The sequence below is a fragment of the Pristiophorus japonicus genome, chromosome 13 (assembly GCF_044704955.1).
Source record: "Pristiophorus japonicus isolate sPriJap1 chromosome 13, sPriJap1.hap1, whole genome shotgun sequence".
In the NCBI taxonomy this organism is placed as follows: Eukaryota; Metazoa; Chordata; class Chondrichthyes; family Pristiophoridae; genus Pristiophorus; species Pristiophorus japonicus.
The window spans coordinates 64,418,881-64,437,889 of record NC_091989.1 but is presented as its reverse complement, the minus strand read 5'-3'; the positions used below and the strand labels follow the sequence as shown (position 1 = coordinate 64,437,889).

At 41.4% G+C, this 19,009-nt stretch overlaps 1 protein-coding gene across 6 annotated transcripts in view; it reads right to left on the bottom strand.

The window, feature by feature from the left end:
• The window catches only part of aebp2 (AE binding protein 2), a 96,432-nt gene that overhangs the window by 54,894 nt on the left and 22,529 nt on the right, over positions 1-19,009 (bottom strand). For 5 of the 6 annotated variants that reach the window (XR_011596321.1, XM_070897591.1, XM_070897589.1 and 2 more), the window contains exon 2: positions 1,502-1,709. Coding sequence is in view for 4 of the 6 variants with exons in the window: in XM_070897591.1 (XP_070753692.1) it covers positions 1,502-1,709 (208 nt within the window). In the remaining 2 variants the exon portion in view is untranslated. The remainder of the gene's footprint in view (positions 1-1,501; positions 1,710-19,009) is intronic. The other variant, XR_011596322.1, reaches the window with a different exon arrangement.

Genomic DNA, 19,009 nt, shown 5'->3' with positions numbered 1-19,009 from the left:
ATCTATTTTTAAACAATGTTGAATGGTGAGCAGCTTAATACAGCTTGTAATTTGAGTTACTGAATCTTCATGGAACATTAGGCTGTTAGTCTGGTCTGTGTGGGCAGGTACAACCGAGAAAAAGGGGAGATAGAAACTGGGCAAGCAGCTAGACAGAAACCAAGCTAGACAGAAACCAGTCAAGGGACAGAAAGCAGAAAAACAAGACAGTTATTTCAAGAAAGAGATTTTGGGGATAAGTAGTAACAGGGGCTTACTGAAAAAATTAGCTTGAAAGTAAAGCACCAAACAAGACCAGCACATGATAATGGAGATGCTAAAAGGATAGCATTTGCATAAATGTCAAATTCCGTCCATAACAAAATCCCTGTAAACTAAGTATAAGCTGCTCCTGTACACAGACATGCAGTATAGACAGACAGCATGAAAACAGAACTGCTGGACCATTTCACTGAAGTGATATGATTAAACACATTTAGTATTTTGACCATTCAACAAAATCCTATTCTACAAATTTAAAAAGCAAGCATCAAATCTATTCCTGTACTAATCAAAACCAATAAACAGTGCAGAATTTGTTTTGGTCTCAATGTTGTACAGGGACTGTCAACAGCCTATGTTGTGACAGATATTTGACTTTATGCCCAGTAATTCAGCACAATTAAAACAAGGAGGCTTACTATTTGTATTAAAAGACATCATGCTTCTGTGTCAATGCATTCGGGAAGGAAAGGCACCACATTCTGGCTTCACAGTTCCCCTGCAGGGAGAATGGCGATAAAACAAGCCATGCCACACTCAAACACTGAATGAACCACCATGGACATTGGTGCAAGACAGTTAGAACCCAAAAGGCAGACAATTTGGAGGAGGTGGGCTGAAGAAAGCAAGGAAACTAATACAATGCTTAGTGAAGAAATATTCATTTAAAGTTCAATCCTCCAGTCTGATTGATGATCTGATATTCTTCCAAGGAAATTACATAGCACCTCCTGGCAGCCATCTCAGAGCAGAACTGAAGGCAGCCACAGAGCATGTTGCTCATCAGGCCCACAACATGTGGCTTCATGACCTCACATCAAGCAAAAATGCACATATATTTTGCCATGGGAGGAAGGAAGGGAGAGAGGAAGGAAATGGCTTTACACAGAGGTCAGTGCCTTGCTGGACCATTTAGTACCTGCAACCCAAGTACCAAGCGTGTGTGGTAAAGACGACATACAGCACAAATAAGAAACATCACTTGTTGTGTCACTATGATTAAATCAAAATCAGATGAGCAATCTAAAATGCCATCAGTAACACAAGTCCTTCCAAACTACATCCAAACTGGAGTTAAGCAATTCTATTCAAAAAGGACAGGTTTGGTTGGCAAGTATCTGATTTCAAACAAATGTATTCGCAAGTAACCACTACCACACCTCATTATGCACTGATAATTACATTTTATCTTGGCACTTAGCTATCTAAATGTAAAGGAATAAAAAGAAAAAAAACAGACCCCTCCACGTTGCCCATCCACATGTATTGAACGGATGTGATCTGCCAAATCTGGACTGGAGCTGAAACTGGTCTGGCATTGGTCCCAGCAGCAGTTGTAAGTGATATTCTTTCCTGATGAAGTAGTACTTCCGTGACCATTTATCAGCGCTGGAGTAGAGCGTCCACTGGAGATGGTACTGTCCATATCCATTAAGGTGCTGCTGATACTTTGAAGAAAAAGCAGTATTTTTAATAGAGTGAAAGATAACATCCATCTACAATGCATAATGAAATAGTATAAAGATAGGCCTCCTTCACTGGAGTACCTTCTCTGTGTACTTGCACTGTGCTAAACTGAACTCCATCTCCATTTACAGCAGACTTGCCACAGTAATCTCAAGTTGATAAGATCAGAAAAAGAGAGATTGGAAAATGGGCTTCATGGCAAGAGGTATAGAATATAAAAGACAAAATCTAATGATGATGAATCTATATAAAAATATAAGACCACAGCTGGAGTACTGTGCGCAGTTTTGGGCTCCACACTATAGGACGGACGTTGAGAGAATAGAGGGTACAGCGCAGATTCAGTCAGATGAGGAAATGCAAATATAAAGACTTGAAAAAAACTGGGGTTGGTTTCAATAGATTACATGTAATTTGGACAGAGGTACTTAAAATTACAAAAGGATGGGAGAGTAGGTAGAAACAGACTGTTTCCAAGTAATTAAAGGTGCCTAGAACAAGAGAACATAAAAAAAAAGATTAATTGCATGAGATTTAGGTCAAAGGGCCAGAGAATTTTTTCCCCTCCCACAGAAGGTTGTACTCCTGGAGTTAGTAATTGAAGCAGAGACTATGTTAACTTTGAAGAATAACTAGATGGTTGAATGAAAGTGGGATAAAATGATATAGGATCAGAGCAAGCAAATGGGTTTAGGACTACTGTGTGCATGGAGAAAAATACCAGCACAAACTAGTTGGAACGAATGATCTGCTTCAGTAATATAATTTTTATGTTATCCTCAGAATTTTCAACACATGGCCAATGCTTCAGTGCCCATCAGGAAGAATCTTTATTCACCAGAAAGCAAAAAAAAAACGAGATACTTAAATTCTAACCCATTTCCAGAGTGAATTAAAGTGTTGCAATATCCAATTTCTGCTACCAGATTGGATACATTATTTAAATAAATTATTTGTTGAAAGTTTTTACCATTACTAATCTTTTTAAAATACCATGAGCACCTTAGCCCAAATGTTTGAGAATTTTACTGTTGGGCATCAAGTTAAATAAGGTTGAAGATTTTTTGTGTTAGCTGTTCGGTCATTGTGGCTGTAATCACAGGTTACTCCCACACATCACATTTATCGAATGATCTGCAGCTCTGCATTACTGAAAGCCATAACCAACGTGCTTGGTGAGCAAGAACTTGGAAGAGTTGAGGAATGACTAACTGGCTCACAACCTTGCTGATGGAGATTACCCTCCATCCGAAGCAGCACAATACACTACCACAAAATACAACCTTCTGGAAGTTAAACCTGCAGGAATATTTAATTCATCCATCTGTTGTCAAACTCAACTGAATCATAAATGTCTCAATTCAAGCTTTTTTTAAAAAAAAAGTTGAGGATGCACATGGGAGACAAATAGCATTAACACATGATCTTTATATGGAAAACATAGTATTCATACACAAGTACAGTACAGAAGTACAGTGCTCGAGTTTCTTGGAACCGATAGGATCTTTCACACTGGTAAAGATCACAACTGGTCTGCTTTATTCTGTACAAGTGATAAAATTTGGAGAAAGAAATTGTATTTAACAGGCAACTTTTATATCAGTCTCCAGTCTTAAACCACCACTTGTGGATGAGTCATCCTTGGTCAAGGAACCAGAAACGAGGTCACCAACCAATGTATGACTTCGCAATATTAATGCTGCCATTAACTATATATCCTCCACTGGTGCAAGTGTAGCATCCAATTTTTGTACGGCTGACTACATGTAGAAAACTTTTCTGCATTTTTCTTAAAAGCATATCACAATCGGGCAAGTTTTGCGACTTGCCTGCCCTTACAACTAAAATTTATATATGCCTCTGATTTTCCACTCTAGTTTCCAAGGATCAATTGTTTGTAAAATAAACAACCTGAAAAAAAAGTAAAAATAAATAAAGCTCTTACAATTCTCTTCACAGCACTAAAAAAAAGGGTTGGTTGCTGCACATCCTCCTTCATAAAGAACATAAGAAATGGGAGCAGGAGTAGGCTATTTGGCCCCTTGAGCCTGCTCCGCCATTCAATAAAATCACAGCTGATCTGATCTTGGTCTCAACTCCACTTTTCTGCCCGTTCCCCATCACCCTCGACTGTCTTACCATTCAAAAATCTGTCCATCTCCACTTTAAATATATTCAAAGACCCAGCTCTCAGGTAGAGAATTCCAAAGATTCACAACCCTCAGAAGAAATTCCTCCTCATTTATGCTTTGAATGGGCGACCCCTTATTCTGAAACTATGCCCCCTATTCTAGATCCTCTGCATCTACCCGGTCAAGCCCCCTCAAAATCTTACACATTTCAGTAAGATCACCTCATTCTTCTAAACTCCAAGGAGTATAGGCCCAACCTTTCTTCATATGAGGCCTTCATGGAACTTCATTCAGTTGTTTGAAGCTGTGCTATACATCAATGCTGTTTTACAGCAGAGATGTCTCGCATCAAACGGAAAGTGAGTGAATGTGTCGCACCACAATTACAGCATCCCAATTTCAATTTTTCCGCATCTTCAACCAGATAATTGGCCAATTCCTTTGCATGGTCATGAGCCTAGACATCCATCACAAATCAGAAGACAGGTTCAAACACTTCTGCTCTTTCTCCTAGATTCTGACACTAATCATAGTTATGGTCACGGTTTCCAATAATATCTCATTCACTCTTGTGGAATTTTCTATTTCTTCCCACTGCTCCTTTGTATGGTGCCTTGGATGTTGAAGATTGCCTTCTCAGCAGGTATTCTGGGTAGATACAAGTCCAGACATCTTTGCCACAATCTTTTCCACACACTTGGTCATGGCATCAGCTCCAGCATGAATTGGAGGCAATACCCTCCGCAGAAACATGCAGATGTGACCCACTTTGTCTAGTTGCTCCTTCTGCAGTCAAAAAAGCCAAAGTGCTCGTCACATATTTACCACAACAATCAATAATAGAAACTATACCAACACATGGCCAGAACAACTTGTGGTTTCTACACCTCACTGGGTCAATATCCCACTTTGAGACACTTCACACAAGCTTGTGCCAACATCTGGGAATGGCAGAAAACTGAACTTAATGACCATCTTCCACACTTTTTTGACAGCAGTTTCAATAACATGAACCCAGTGTGAATCAAAAGCAACTTTCAAAACGTCTAGGGAAAGAGAGGGATGGGGAAACAAAAGGGGAAGTCTGTGATAGGGTGGAAAGAGGGTGAAAAGGTAGGAACAATTAAATGACAAAAAAAAAGGACCCCAAACACTTCTGGTTACTGTACTGGCTGTTCACAATGCAGTCTCCTCTGCATTGAGACCACCAAACACAGATTGGGTGATCCTTTTGCTGCCTCCATTCAGCCTGCACACATGACCCCGAGCTTCCATTTTAATTCTCTGCCCCATTAACACCCTGACCTCTGTACTTAGACTCCTACACTGCTCCAATGAAACTCAACAGAAGCTCAAGGAACAGCACCTCATGTTTCTGTTAGGCACTTTAAATTGTTGAACTTGATGTGAAGGTTGTAATGATCTCTACTCCCATTTTTTTTCCAAACAGCAGGTACTAGTGCCATTTACAGATCAGAGAACAGTCTTCCATTTGTCTTCAGCAATTGAATCTCTCCTGCCTTCCACCCCATTACAGACCTTCCCTTGTATTTGTTCTTCCCACCATTTTCCTGTACTTGCTTAAAAACAGTTCTATCCCTGAAATGTTAATTGTTTCTCTCTCCACAGATGCTGCCTAACCTGAGTAGTTCCAACATTTTCTGTTTTTATATTATAAAACGTCCTTTCTAGTTCGTCTGCACTCAGGCCATCTGACACCACTGTAAACACATTGGCCCCAAGTTTCCGGCTGCGCCGAGCTGCACACCTGTTCTTCACGCCTAAAAGTGCACATGAAAAAACTGCGACATTCTCCTGCTCCTCGGAGCTCGATCTTTGCTTGGCACGGCGCGCTCTTCACAGTGGGGGGCGGAGCCAAACACACACCGATTCGGTCAGCAGTGGGGGCGGGTCTAATTTAAATGAACTAATGTCGTGCCAGCAACCCTACGCGTGCGTTTTGGAGCATGCGTGCACGCGCAGTGTCAAACAAACATTGGCACTCGGCCATTTTTAAAAGGGACTGGAGAAAAAAAAGTGAAGATTTGTCTCTTGGACCCCTGGAAAGGCTTGTGATTTAATTTGTGAGATATTTGTGTGTGTGAGGGAGTGCTTTTAACAGCACTGTTGAATAAATCACCTACTGAAATCAGTGAGTTCAGCTTTTCACTGCTAAACTTGCAGAACCGGTGCTGCATTGGTGCATGCAAATTAAGGACTGTGTGTTTGGAGAAATAAGAGTGCCAATTCAACTTTGCAATGGATCAACATCCACCAAGAACAAAGAATTTCTTGCATGAGGAAGGAGATATATTAGTCAACGTAATTGAGCAGAGATGGCAAGAGCTAGATACCAGCATCAGAGGTCGCATAAAAGTGCCACCAAAAGAAAAGAAACAACGGTGGAACCAAGTTGCAGAAGATTACTGCGCCATGGTGCATACCATGAGATCTGGAAGCCAATGTAAAAAGAAATGGCACAACCTTGGTCAAGTAGTTAGTGCAAGTAATATTTCCCATTTTTAATTTAATAGTAATTGTAACCTGGCTATCTGTATGTCCCACCTTGCAGACTGACACACTCTGTAAAAAGTTATATTTTACTCTTTGCAGAAGAAATTGGCCCACAACAAAAAGGGAGGCAACTCAAACAGGAGGAGGCACGCCCAATCTGCATCCACTGACACCCTTGGAACAGAGGGTAGCTGCTATGATGAGTCGTACATGGAGAAAAGCAATCAGTACAGCACAAGCTGGGCCCGCACGCGAGGAAGAGAGCAAGTCCTGAAAATGCATCGTGGCCCTTTAAATCAACCTGCTGCCTAACCTGCTATGAGAGAGAGTACTCATGCCACCCATCCGGCCCCCTCCCTTGCTGTTAAACATTTGACTGTTCTGATGTATTTTGCAGAACATGACGACGACGACGGACAATGCTGCTGCTGTTGCCAACCCTGAGGATACAGAACAAGAACCAGCACAACCAGCTGCAGACGAACCAGACTGGATGATGACAGCGATGACTGAAATGTCTGCAGAGGAGAGCTTCCAAATTAATGTTTATGAGCCCCCATCAAAGGGCATCAGAGTTTCAACCCCTAGCATAGGTCTTGGTTCCACCTTCCATGCTTTCGCTTCCGATGTTGCGGGTCCCAGTGGTGCTGCTGGTATAATGCAGCATTCTACAGTCAGTGCACTACCGTCCGAGCCTGCACCTCCCTCTCGCATAGGTTCTGGTTCCACCTACTATGGTTTTGATTCCAACGCTGCGGGTCCCAGTGCTGCTGCTGATATCATGGAGCAGTTTACACCCATTCGTCCAACATCCCAGCCCACAGCTAGCACTAGAGTGCTGTCGTCTGGAACATAGAGCGCACCACCATCCCAGCCAGAGCCTCTCTCTCTAGTACTGCCTTCTGCAACACAGAGCATCCCACAGTCCCAGCCCGCGCCTCCCTGTGTAGTGGTGCCGCTTGCAACACAGAGCGTCCCACAGTCCGTGCCCGCGCCTCCCAGTGTAGTGGTGCCACGAGGCAGACGAGGAGGAGATTGGAGACACGCTCTCCTGAGATGCAGCATGCAACAGATGCGACTCAGGTTGTGGCATTGGGTATGGAGACCAATGAGCTTACCCGATCACTCATCGGTGGCGTCAGTGTAGTAGGTGAAGAGTTGACAGACCCGACGGGAGAAATAGCAGTAATGACACGGGAACTTAGGGAGGGAATTTCCGAGGGAGTGCAATCGACGGCACAGGCAGTCCGGGAGGGCATGCAAATGACAGCACAGGCCATCAGGGAGGGCAAGCAAGTGTCAGCACAGGCAGTCAGGGAGGGCCTGGTTGAGATAGCTGCTGCAATAAGGGCACACAGCCCAGCCAATCAAATGACACACCCATGAGGAAGTGAACATTCACTAAGATATGGATGAGATATGGTTGCAGCCTTTCTTTGCTGCTTTTGTTCTTGATGCAGCTGTAGTAGCGTTTTTCAAATTGAAATTGTTTTGTAACTTTACAACATAAGGGATCTTATGGTTTTTAAGTGATCTTAGTGTAAATGCTCACATTCTGTAACTTATTTAATTTTGCATCTAAAAAGTGATCTTGAAGTGTAAGTGATCTTGTGTAAAATTCCTCACATAGAAATTGTTTTGTAACTTTTGAAGTTTATAAGTGATCTTAAAGTTTGTGATCTTCAAGTGTCATATTAAAAAGTATAGTTTGACACAATAAATATTTTATTAGTGACGTTACCTTTTCAATAAAATTTTTCTCATTAAAACTGATTCACCTTCTATTAACACAACACAACGCAAGAACAACTGCAAAGAATAAACATGCCCATGCGCAAAAGTGGTCACAGAGCCCTCAAGCATCAGTAGTTAAAGCGTTCACGGCGCAAGGCTCGAACAATCGTTAAAGGGGCACGATGGATAGCCCTCCTCCGACCTCGTGCTCCAGCATCAGGCACTTGCATGCTTTCCTGATCGTCGTTATCATCCACATCCTGCTCTTCCGTAATACTATCATGCACTGGACCCTCACGGAGGTCTTCTGGTTCCACTACCAGCTCCTGCTGCCTCATGATGGCTAAGTTATGAAGCATGCAGCACACAACATTGAAGTGACCGACAATCTGAGGCGAGTATAGCAACTGTCCTCCGGAATGGTCCAGGCATCGGAATCGCTGTTTCAATATGCCAATGGTCCTCTCAATGATGCTGCGCGTCGCAATGTGCGCCATGTTGTATTGACGGTCAGCTTCTGTCCGTGTCACGCATAGGGGCGTCATGAGCCAGGTGGTCAGGCCGTACCCTTTGTGTCCCAGTAGCCAGCTCTGCCCTTCTGGCTGCTGCTGAAACAGGTCAGATAGAACGCTGTCGCGTAGGATGAACGCATCGTGGGTGCTGCCAGGGTATCTCGCATCGACTGACATGATGCGCTGCTTGTCGTCACACACGAGATGCACATTGATGGACTGGAAACCTTTCCTATTTCGGTACTGCTCAGAATCCTCCACAGGTGCTCGCAAGATTATGTGGGTACAATCAATGCAGCCCTGTATCTTTGGGAAGCCGGCAATCCTGAAGAAGCCCACAGCCCTCTCATGGATCGCTTGTGCGGTCATTGGGAAATTGATGAAGTCATTCCTTCGCGCATACAGTACAGCCGTGATCTGGTAAATGCATGCATATATTGCACGTCGAGAGATGGCACACATCTCCAGTTGTAGCCTGAAACGATCCCGAGGCATAGAAAGAAAGTGCAGCTGTTACCTTCATTGCAACAGACAGGGCAGTTGGCGTTCTGCTTCTGGGCTGCAAATCTGCTCTCACCAGATCACAGATCTCATTGACAACTTCTCTGCGAAAACGCAGCCTTTTCACAAAATCAGCCTCGCTCATGTCCAGGTACGAGCGCCTGGCTCGATATTGTCGACGTGGGTAAGGTTTCCTGCCCATCAACCTATGGGCTACGACGTTCCTGGTACGGTGAGCTCTAATCAATTCTCTCCTATGCAGTGAATTGATGGCGAACCATTGCATAATACGTGGTGTTGACAATGCGGCACCCATTCTGCAAATTTAAGTATAAAACTATGTGGCGGCCTCTCCCTGTCCAAATGGCCTCAGTCCCCCTCACAGCTCGAAGGCGACTGCTGTATCTTCGGCTGCCGTCGAGCCACTGACGCCGCCCATAAAGCGTGGCCGAATAGCCTCAAGCACCTTAAAGAGCTGCGTGCGTCCGGTGTTGATTGTTTGGCTGCCGGCCAGCCACTGACGGCGCTGCTATCCCATGGCCGAATGGCCCCGCGTCCGTCCGGTGTTGATTCTTCGCGGCCAGCCACTAAGAATGACGGCCTGCCTGAAGCACTGAAACTCAGCTCGAAGGCTGCTTGCTGCCGCTGCCGTCGAGAGACTGACGCCACCCTTGCCTGTCTCCAACATGAAAGGCCTGCCTGAAGCACAGCAGCTCAAAGGCTGCTGCTGTTTCACACAGGTAGGAACATGGTTTATTTAATCTTTGCTTATAAATTTTTATTCAGGTTGGATTTATTTGTATAATATTTGTATAAGTATAACTAAGGATTGATTGTAGAATTTAATGACTTCCCTCCCCCTTCGTTCCCTACGCCTGATTTTCTAAAGTGTAGACAAGGTTTTTTCGAACATACAAAAATCTTCACTTACTCCATTCTAAGTTAGTTTGGAGTAAGTTTTCACTGCCTAAACTTTGAAAACAGGCTTGAGTGGCCGGACACGCCCCCTTTTGAAAAAAAATTCTGTTCCAAAGTGAAACTGTTCTAACTGACTAGAACTGAAGCAAACTAAATGCCGAGAATTCAAATTTCTAAGATACTCCGTTCTAAACCAGTTGCTCCAAAAAATCAGGAGCAACTCAGGCCGAAACTTGGCCTCACTATCTCTGCTTTTGCCGTACTGGAAAAAATCTTGCTGCCACAACAGAAGCACTCAAGGTCTAGGTGTCCACTAATTCCAGAATGCAGCACAAATCATTTTGTCACAGTATGCAAATAGCACGTTCATGGTCAGGCACTTCAAAATATCTTGACAAGACAACAATTATGTTCCTTTTTTTGAATGTGTACCAGATTCTTGAGCTCAACGAGTTTCTGAAACACTTTGTGGCTGCTTGTCTTTAAACATTTTGCATCTTGCCACAGATTTGGCCACTGACACATCGCTCAGTCACAAAGTGAGAGCAGCAGCAACTTTTATTGCAGCATATACAGAAGCAAAAATTGCCGTTTATAACCCCTTTTCCTGGTTCCATCCCCCACCTGCACCTCAAATAAGGATTGTCGCACCTTCACAGGTTGACTGTAGCTTAGTGTCAACTTTGAGTTTCACTATGTTCACTGAATTTATCGCATGGCTTCTTTATCAAATCTATGTTCAATTTGACAGAATAGTACTCGTATACAATGCTCTGATCTCCATGTCTTGAAACTGGAAAAATCAATTAGCTAGTTGGCTGAAAACTTGTACTTCTATCACTTTGTCCAATTTACTCAAATTTAGAATCAAGTCAAAAGGGTGAAGTGAATGAGGGAATTCTACTTTTATTGCAAAGGGAAGGGACATGCTCAGTGCTGGACACAAGTCATCTTATATTATTCTTCCAAATATTGGAACTATGCCTTTGAAAAACGTGCTTCAATTGGAGAAGAATGGCTTTAAGGACAGTTGGCATACACTTCAGGATCACTGAAGAAATTTTACTTTTACAAGTGCAGATCTGAAAGAATCTGATTCAATTCCTCCCCTCATTGCTGCAACGTCATAATTAACTGTAACTAAGCATTTACTCTTCCACAATTTAGTTTATAACTCACTAAAGTATAGTGTACACAAGAGCTATTCTGACCAGGCTCAAATGCCTATACATCATAGCAAGTGTCTGGGGGAACAGAAAAGTGTGCAAAGTAATTGAGCTTGCAACCAACACAAACTACCGTATTTGGCCATGAGAAAATCGGGCTCCCATAAGTTTTGATCAGGCTTACTTAAAACCAAAATGTAATAAAAGATGATTGTCATTAATATAAAAAGATTGATAACTTGCGCATTTCTAACTCAGTTTCAGATGCACGAAGATCAAAATCCTAATTTCAAAACTTTCCTTTCATTGAAAATGTTCCCGAACAAAACGCCACTACAATTTTGACAGCATAATAGCTAGGACAACGGTGTAGACTGAAAGGCAGGGAGACTGTAGTCACAAAATAACCTTTGCTCAGAGTGGATAGCCATGTGTACAAGGACAACATCTATATCACGGAGTTATTTATTTGGAGCTAGAGCAGCGAACACCAAGGAAACATTAAAAAGTCGACTGAAGGGGAGAGGAAAAGACAGTGGCATTAATCCACTGTGACACGAGTGATACTGTATATGGATCCTCTAAAAGCTTATCACTGTGCAATAATGTTCTCTAGTATATCATGATACAGCACAGGAGACTGTTCGGCCCATCGTGTGTGCTGGCTCTTTTTTTTAAAAAATTATTCATTCGCAGGATGTGGGCGTCACATTTATTGCCCATCCCCAATTGCCCTTGAGAAAGTGGTGCCGAGCTGCCGCCTTGAACCGCGGCAGTCCATTATCCAAGTTTTTTTTTGATATGACAGAGTGGCTTGCTGGTGATTATTTCAAAGAGCAGTTAAGAGTCGACCACATTGCTGTAGATCTGGAGTCACATATAGGCCAGACCAGGTAAGGTCGGCTGGTTTCCTTCCCTAAAAAAGGACATTAGTGAACCAGATGGGTTTTTAACGACAATGCGGTAGTTTCATGGTCACCATTACTGATACTAGCTTTTTATTCCAGATTCATTTAATTAACTGAATTTAAATTCCTCAACTGCTGTGGTGGGAATTAAACTTGTGTATCGGGATTACTAGTCCACTCTGCTCGCATATCCATGAAAGGAGCTCTTTGATAGAGCTATCCAATTAGTCTCATTCCCCCGCTCTTTCCCAATAGCCCTGCAATTTTTTTCCTTTTCAAGTATTTATCCAATTCCCTTTTGTAAGTTATTATTGAATTTTCTTCCACCTTTCTTTCAACCAGTGCATTCCAGATCATAACTCTCTGCGTATTTTATCCTCATGTCATCTGATTCTTTTGCCAATTACCTCAAATCTGAACCTTCTGTCACTGGAAAAATTCTCATTTACTGTATCAAAACCCTTCCAAGATTTTGAACACCTCTATCAAATCTCCCTTATCCTTCTCTGCTTTAAAGAGAACAATCCCAGTTTCTCTAATGTTATGGTAAAGGAGGGCAGTCCATAAAGAAAATGAAGGATACAAATTTGGAAATTATGCCATTAACATAAGCAATGTGGAATACTTTCAAGACGACAAGGATCGGTGCAAGAGAGATGTGCAAAGAAGGAACGCTGTGACCTCCAATGAAATAATCATTTAAACTATTGTGGCACATGGGGCAGTGGGGTTTTTTTTGAAGAGTGGAAAGAAAGTAAGCAATAGGTGCGCATGACATAATGACTCAGGGTGCATTTACTCTGCAGATAAAATCCAACCAAAGCCTGCTTAGCACAAAATTGTGCGCATGTCTGGATAGACAGTAATTTTCTTAAAATAGTTAAAAATGTAAATGCTAAGAGAGTCGGAAGGCATAACTCCTGCTCTCAACATTTAAACTGAGGTCAGGTATTTTTTTTAAAGTGTGGATTTGACACTGCGCTGGACTGATATTACCTGCAGTGTAAAACAAGAGCAGTCTGAGACCCTCTGCTTCACTCCAAAGTCGGATCAGGCTCAACTCCAGATTTACATTACATTAAATTCAAATGAGCCAAACATCACGTGATAGGCAGACATGGGGAAGAAAGATGCCTAAACTGGGGGCTGTTGTAATAGGTAATTACAATGAAATGGGAATAGCAACATGTTACGAAACTGTAGGATAGTAATGAATATACTATTAATCGAATGTCAGTACCGTGGAACAATGGATTAATCAGGAGTAAACTTGACAACTACTCGTTACATTTCTAGTAAACAGCAGCCAACACGAATCAGAAGTGGAAGATCCTCCCTGACAAATCTCCGTGACTTGGGAGAACTGTTATCCTAAGTGTATGGTGGAATACTCTACGATGCAGGTTGATGTCCAAAAAGCAATGGACAGATTTCCTCATGCAAGAATGAAAGTGTTTATGATAAAATTGATTGTGTGTATGTATAAATGATGAAAGAGTAGATTATACGAAAAGGCTGCAGTTTGAAGAGACAAAATGGATACCTCATGTCTTCTCTGGTTGGGCAGAGCTCAAAGAATAAAGGAAGCATGGGTTTGAAACTCACCAAACTAGAAAGCCATTGACCTAATCAAGGAATGGCACCCGTCCTCCAGACAGACATGTATGAGAAGTCAATAAGGAACTACACTGGAACCAAGACACAATCTTGGGGCTTTGAGAAACAATGAAGGGATATAAAAACCCAAGCGCAAAGATTGCTCAGTCTCTTATCTCTTAGCACACGGCAAAGCAAGAAACCTTCCTCTCCACAAGACCAGACCAAGAAGCAGGCCGTGTGCTTTGCTAGAGGGAAGTAAAGTATACGTATTTATAAATCTATAACTCACTATTGTAACATCATTGTATCTGTTGTAACTAAGTAGATCCATAGACGAGTCTATGACTGCTATTTCTCTGATAGACGTGCATGTGTTTAATAAACTTATTCCAGATTGTTTTAAAAGAAATCGGTCTTGCTGTCAATTTAATGCCAGAGATTTAGAAATGTTACACATGCAAAACTATCTAAGCAGTAGGTCTTTTGGGAATATAGAAAGAAACTGGTTAGTGGATAAGTTATGTTACATCAGTTATGATGGGATGGAGGCAAGTGGGGTACCCCTTTGATTGCTGTTAGGAGCCCTAACATTTCCAATTCTCATTAATAATGGTCCAGAATTTGCTGAAGCAGTAAGTGTGTGAATGGCACTCGCCATTATTAATAGTCAAATCGGCCAGAAAATTGTGGCGAGAAAATTAGACTCTGAATTAAGAATCGCGGCAGATTGAAAGCCGATTTGCGCCACTCCGCGAAAACAGCATCTTGCTCTTACGCTCCTATGGTTTTTATGAAGTTGCTGCAATTGTACATCAATTGCCCATTAAACTTGCCAGAGAAAGTGAAGTCTAGTAATTAACAGCGCAAGTACTCTTAGCAATGTGATAATTGCTAATGAACAATTAAAAGTGTGTAGTCTCATTCCTTCAGGTTGTGAATTGTTGAGACACTTTAAAAATGTCAAATTTTAAAATTTGACTTTTTTTTTTAAACTTATTTTTCCATTGTGTCTCAACCTAATCTTGCTTTCCCTCTCTATTTCTCTTTTTGTACAAGTCTAACTAACTGGGCATGTCACGAGATGCTCCACCCAGCAAGGTCTGGGTCAATGTCAATTTGTAATCTTAGTGCAAACTGGTCAAATTTGTAGACAGTACCTAATTAAGGACAGTTTAAGCAGTAGGCTGCCAAAGTACTGTACTACAAAAATAGGCAAAATATACAAGCGGGCAAATACTTGCATAAGGTAAACAAATCAAACTCAAATAAAGACAGCTAAGTTACATTGAGACACAAGGGTTCAAAAAAAAAAACTAAAAAATATGCTTATTTTATCATTAAGGCAGATTAAACAAAATAGTTATATGTTAAACTTGCACAGAACCTTCGTTGGACTACACTTGGAGTACAGTTCTGGTCTCATTATAAAAATATCACTGGAGAAGGTGCAAAAACAATACTAGAATGATACCAAAAATGAACCTATCAGGAAAGATTGAACAAGCTGGGACTCTTTCTCTAGAAAAAAATCATAGGCAGTCCCTCGAAATGAGGATGACTTGCTTCCACGCCAAAAAAGGATGAGTTCACAGGTGTTTCAATGAAGGACCCAATATTCCAGGTCCCGACTGTGTGGTGACCTGATGGATGTCTTCAAGGATTTGATGGAGTAGATGCGGAGATGTTTCCACTTGCAGGCGAGACCAGAACTAGGCGCCATAAATATAAAATGGCCACTAATAAATCCAATAGGGAATTCAGGAGAAACCTCTTTACCAAGAGAGTGGTTAGCATGCAGAACTCGCTACCACAAAGTAGTGGAGACGAATAACATAGATGCATTTAAGGGGAAGCTAGATAAACACGAGGAAGAAAGGAATAGAAGGTTATGTTGATGGGTTGAGATGAAGTAATGTGGAAGGAGGCTTGTGTGGAGCATAAACACCAGCATGGACCTGTTGGGCCCAATGGCCTGTTTGTGCTGTAAGTACTGTGTACTTCATCTCACCATCAACATATCTTTCCATTCCTTTCTCCCTCATGTACTTAGAGCTTCCCCTTAAATGCATTTATGATATTCGATTGTTTGTTCCAAGAGTCATGGGAGATTGCAGCTATTGCAAAACTATGAACAATGATGGCAAGTGATGCACAAGACACACACACCTATATTACTGGATATTCACCCCCCCACAATAAAAATTCATTTTCACTTGTAATATTAAACATGGCATTTTTTTTGTAAAGCTGCACCCATAATGATTTATGCATGTCACTTCAGTCAACTGCAGCCAAATGGTCATTTAATTTTAGAGTGGAACATCCAAGTATAGCAAACACACAAGTACACCTCATTTGACATCAAGACACCACTCAAAAAACTAAGTGAGCTGGTATGCAATGAGCTACCAAATGTCAGGGTTTGAGTATTCATGTGGTGGCATAACAGTGGAGCTGCTGGCAATTGGAATGAGGCCAGATGCCTCAAAGATTCTCCCTCGAGTTTGAGGGCACAGATTTTTCTCTGACCCACAGCATGCTCTGATAACGAATTCAGCAACTGATGGCTAACTATCCTTTTTTTTTTTAAATACAAATGTGCAAAAGCAAAGTCCTAGATACCCACCTACTAGGAGACTGTATATTAGGCAGTCAAAGCTATCTGTAAATCGTTATCACTGGTATTCAATGTAAACTCTGAAATGTAGCCCATGTTTGGGAAAATCATAGAAAAGTAGCTGAAATAGTAGAGACAACACTAAGCATTGCTGCCGAGTTACTGCACTGGAGGGGATCACCACTCCAACGACCTCTCTAAAAAGCAGTGCATTATCCAGCCCCAGCAGTTTTCATGGTTTTGGACTGGACAGAGTGCAGGAGCAACTGGTCAGGTGCTCTCTAACTTGCTAAACAACAAATTTTACGCAAGATTGCTTTTAACACAGAAAATGTCCCAAAGCATTCCAGAGTGCAGGAGTGGAAAAAAAGACAAAAAGAGAGGCATGGTGGGTTTTCAGAAGGCTATAGCAACATTTGATACAGGATGTTGTACTAAGTTTCCTTGATTATACCAGCTTTCCAAGCTCCATATAATTGCATAGCTTGGATGTGATTACGAGACCAAGGAATTTTAAAGAGAAGAAAATTGAGCCAAGAAATACAACGGCTGCAGAAGACACACAAGCCTGCTGTGCTGGGGAAAATGGCAAGACTGAAACAAGTTAAACATTCATAGATGCAATGTGACACACAAGAAAAGGAAAATTGCACTAAACTGCTGAGCACTAAACAGGGTTAAATTACATGGCAAGTCAATATATGGCAAGAAATTTAATTTTAGAAAGTGAGAAGTGCCAATTCTGTCTCAGCACTGGGACAAGACTAAGTTTTAAAAAAAATATTCCTCACTCGGATTTCTGAATTTTCAACATCAAGAATCTAGATTTGGAAGGGAAAGAGATCCCCTCAATTAAGATTGATGAAAGTTTGATAACAATCATGATCTAGCGTTCAGTGCAAAACATCTGCATAAAACTAGTAATGCATGCAGGATGGCATAGAATGACGAGATTGATCATTTTCAGATTAATATTCAATGCTTTGCAATGGTTCAGTGAGTTTAACCCATGAACAGCTGAATTATACAGCCAAGGTCTGTGACATTCACTTTGGACATTGAGTGGGGAGATGTGGGAACGACCATGGTTCCTTTACCACAACCTCTGTCCACCGATACTTACCGCAGGTGCATGTATGGGGCAAAGGCAAAAAAGGAGGGCAAGAAAATTGCACAAGAAAAAAAATCTTTCGTAGAAAGTCAAAATTCAATTCTGCAGTTCACATCTGTGCATCACCAGCACTAATAGAATCTCTGCATTACATAGATTCCAACCGTCATTAGTCATGCAACATTTACTCTCTCCAATTGGAGGTTACTACTAAGTTCACTTGTTTAGCATTTAGATTATCAAATATATGAGGAATTATTATTCAGGCGTCATGATGAAAAGTTGTAACATTTCAGTATGGGATTTAACATGGAACACTATCAAATGCAGATCCAGTTTTTCATTTGAGGTTACAGATAGGGGCAAGTGATCACATGTGGTATTCTTCAAGTCTGATCGCATTCTGCCAAAATGACAAGCCCCGACACAAAAAGATCAAACCCCTTCGATCGATTTTTCCTTTCGGCAATGAGGGAAAGTCTCCCAAACGACGAGGATTTTAGTAATTCATTAACATTTTTGATTATTTTTAAAACAAATCTATTGTCAACAGTGCTACAAAGCTAGTTATTTATGAACAAAAAGTGAAAAATTCAAAACCTTCCCACTATCATTTACCTGTGCTGACAGATCAGTATTTTAATGCTCATTTGCTTTTAATTACATGTATTAAACAGATTTTACCATCAGTCTTGAGGGGGAAGAGATGAATTAGTGGTTTCCTTTTATAGTGTTCAAATTGAAGGTACTTAGAGGACTACAGTACTTTTCACCCAGCGCTCCCATAGGCCAACAATACAGCTAGACATAGAATAAACTTCCTGCTCCTGCTACACGCTTTAATCCCAAATTCAAATGAGCAGGCCCAAATGGAACAAAGAGAAAGTTCCCATGGCGACTATCCTTGTGGCCCAGGTGAAACTAGCAATTCCTTTGTCACTTTCCTGTTGTAGACTCGTACCCACCAAGAACTATGTATATACTCATTCGAGGGATGGAGAGGGCATTCTATATTATTGTTGCAAGCCAGCCCATAAACAAATACATCTCGAAACAAAATTTAAAGAGGATGGATATTCGATGCTGCCAAATCACATTCTTTTTGAAAACTAAAAGGCAAAATATAAATAAATAAATATCAAGAATGAAAATCAAAGCCTAGTTTCAATATGAACTCAACATTGCAGTACCGCAAGACCTGGGCCACAGGCAATACTTTTATTATTCAAATAGCTTGGTAGGATTCAACTGTTCAGTAGTTTCAATGGGCCCAAGTTTCCACATGATTTGCGCCTGATTTTTAGTAGCAACTGGTGGAGAACGGACTATCTTAGAAATCGCAATTCGCCACATTTTTTTTTCTGCAGTTCTAGTCAGGTAGAACAGTTCTACTTTGGAACAGAATTTTTTCTTCAAAAGGGGGCGTGTCTGGCCACTGACGCCTGATTTGAAAGTTTCCACAGTGAAAACGTACTCCAAACTAAAGTAGAATGGAGCAAGTGAAGATTTTTGTAGAACTGAAAAAACCTGTTCTACACATTAAAAAATCAGGCGCAGGTTACAAATTAG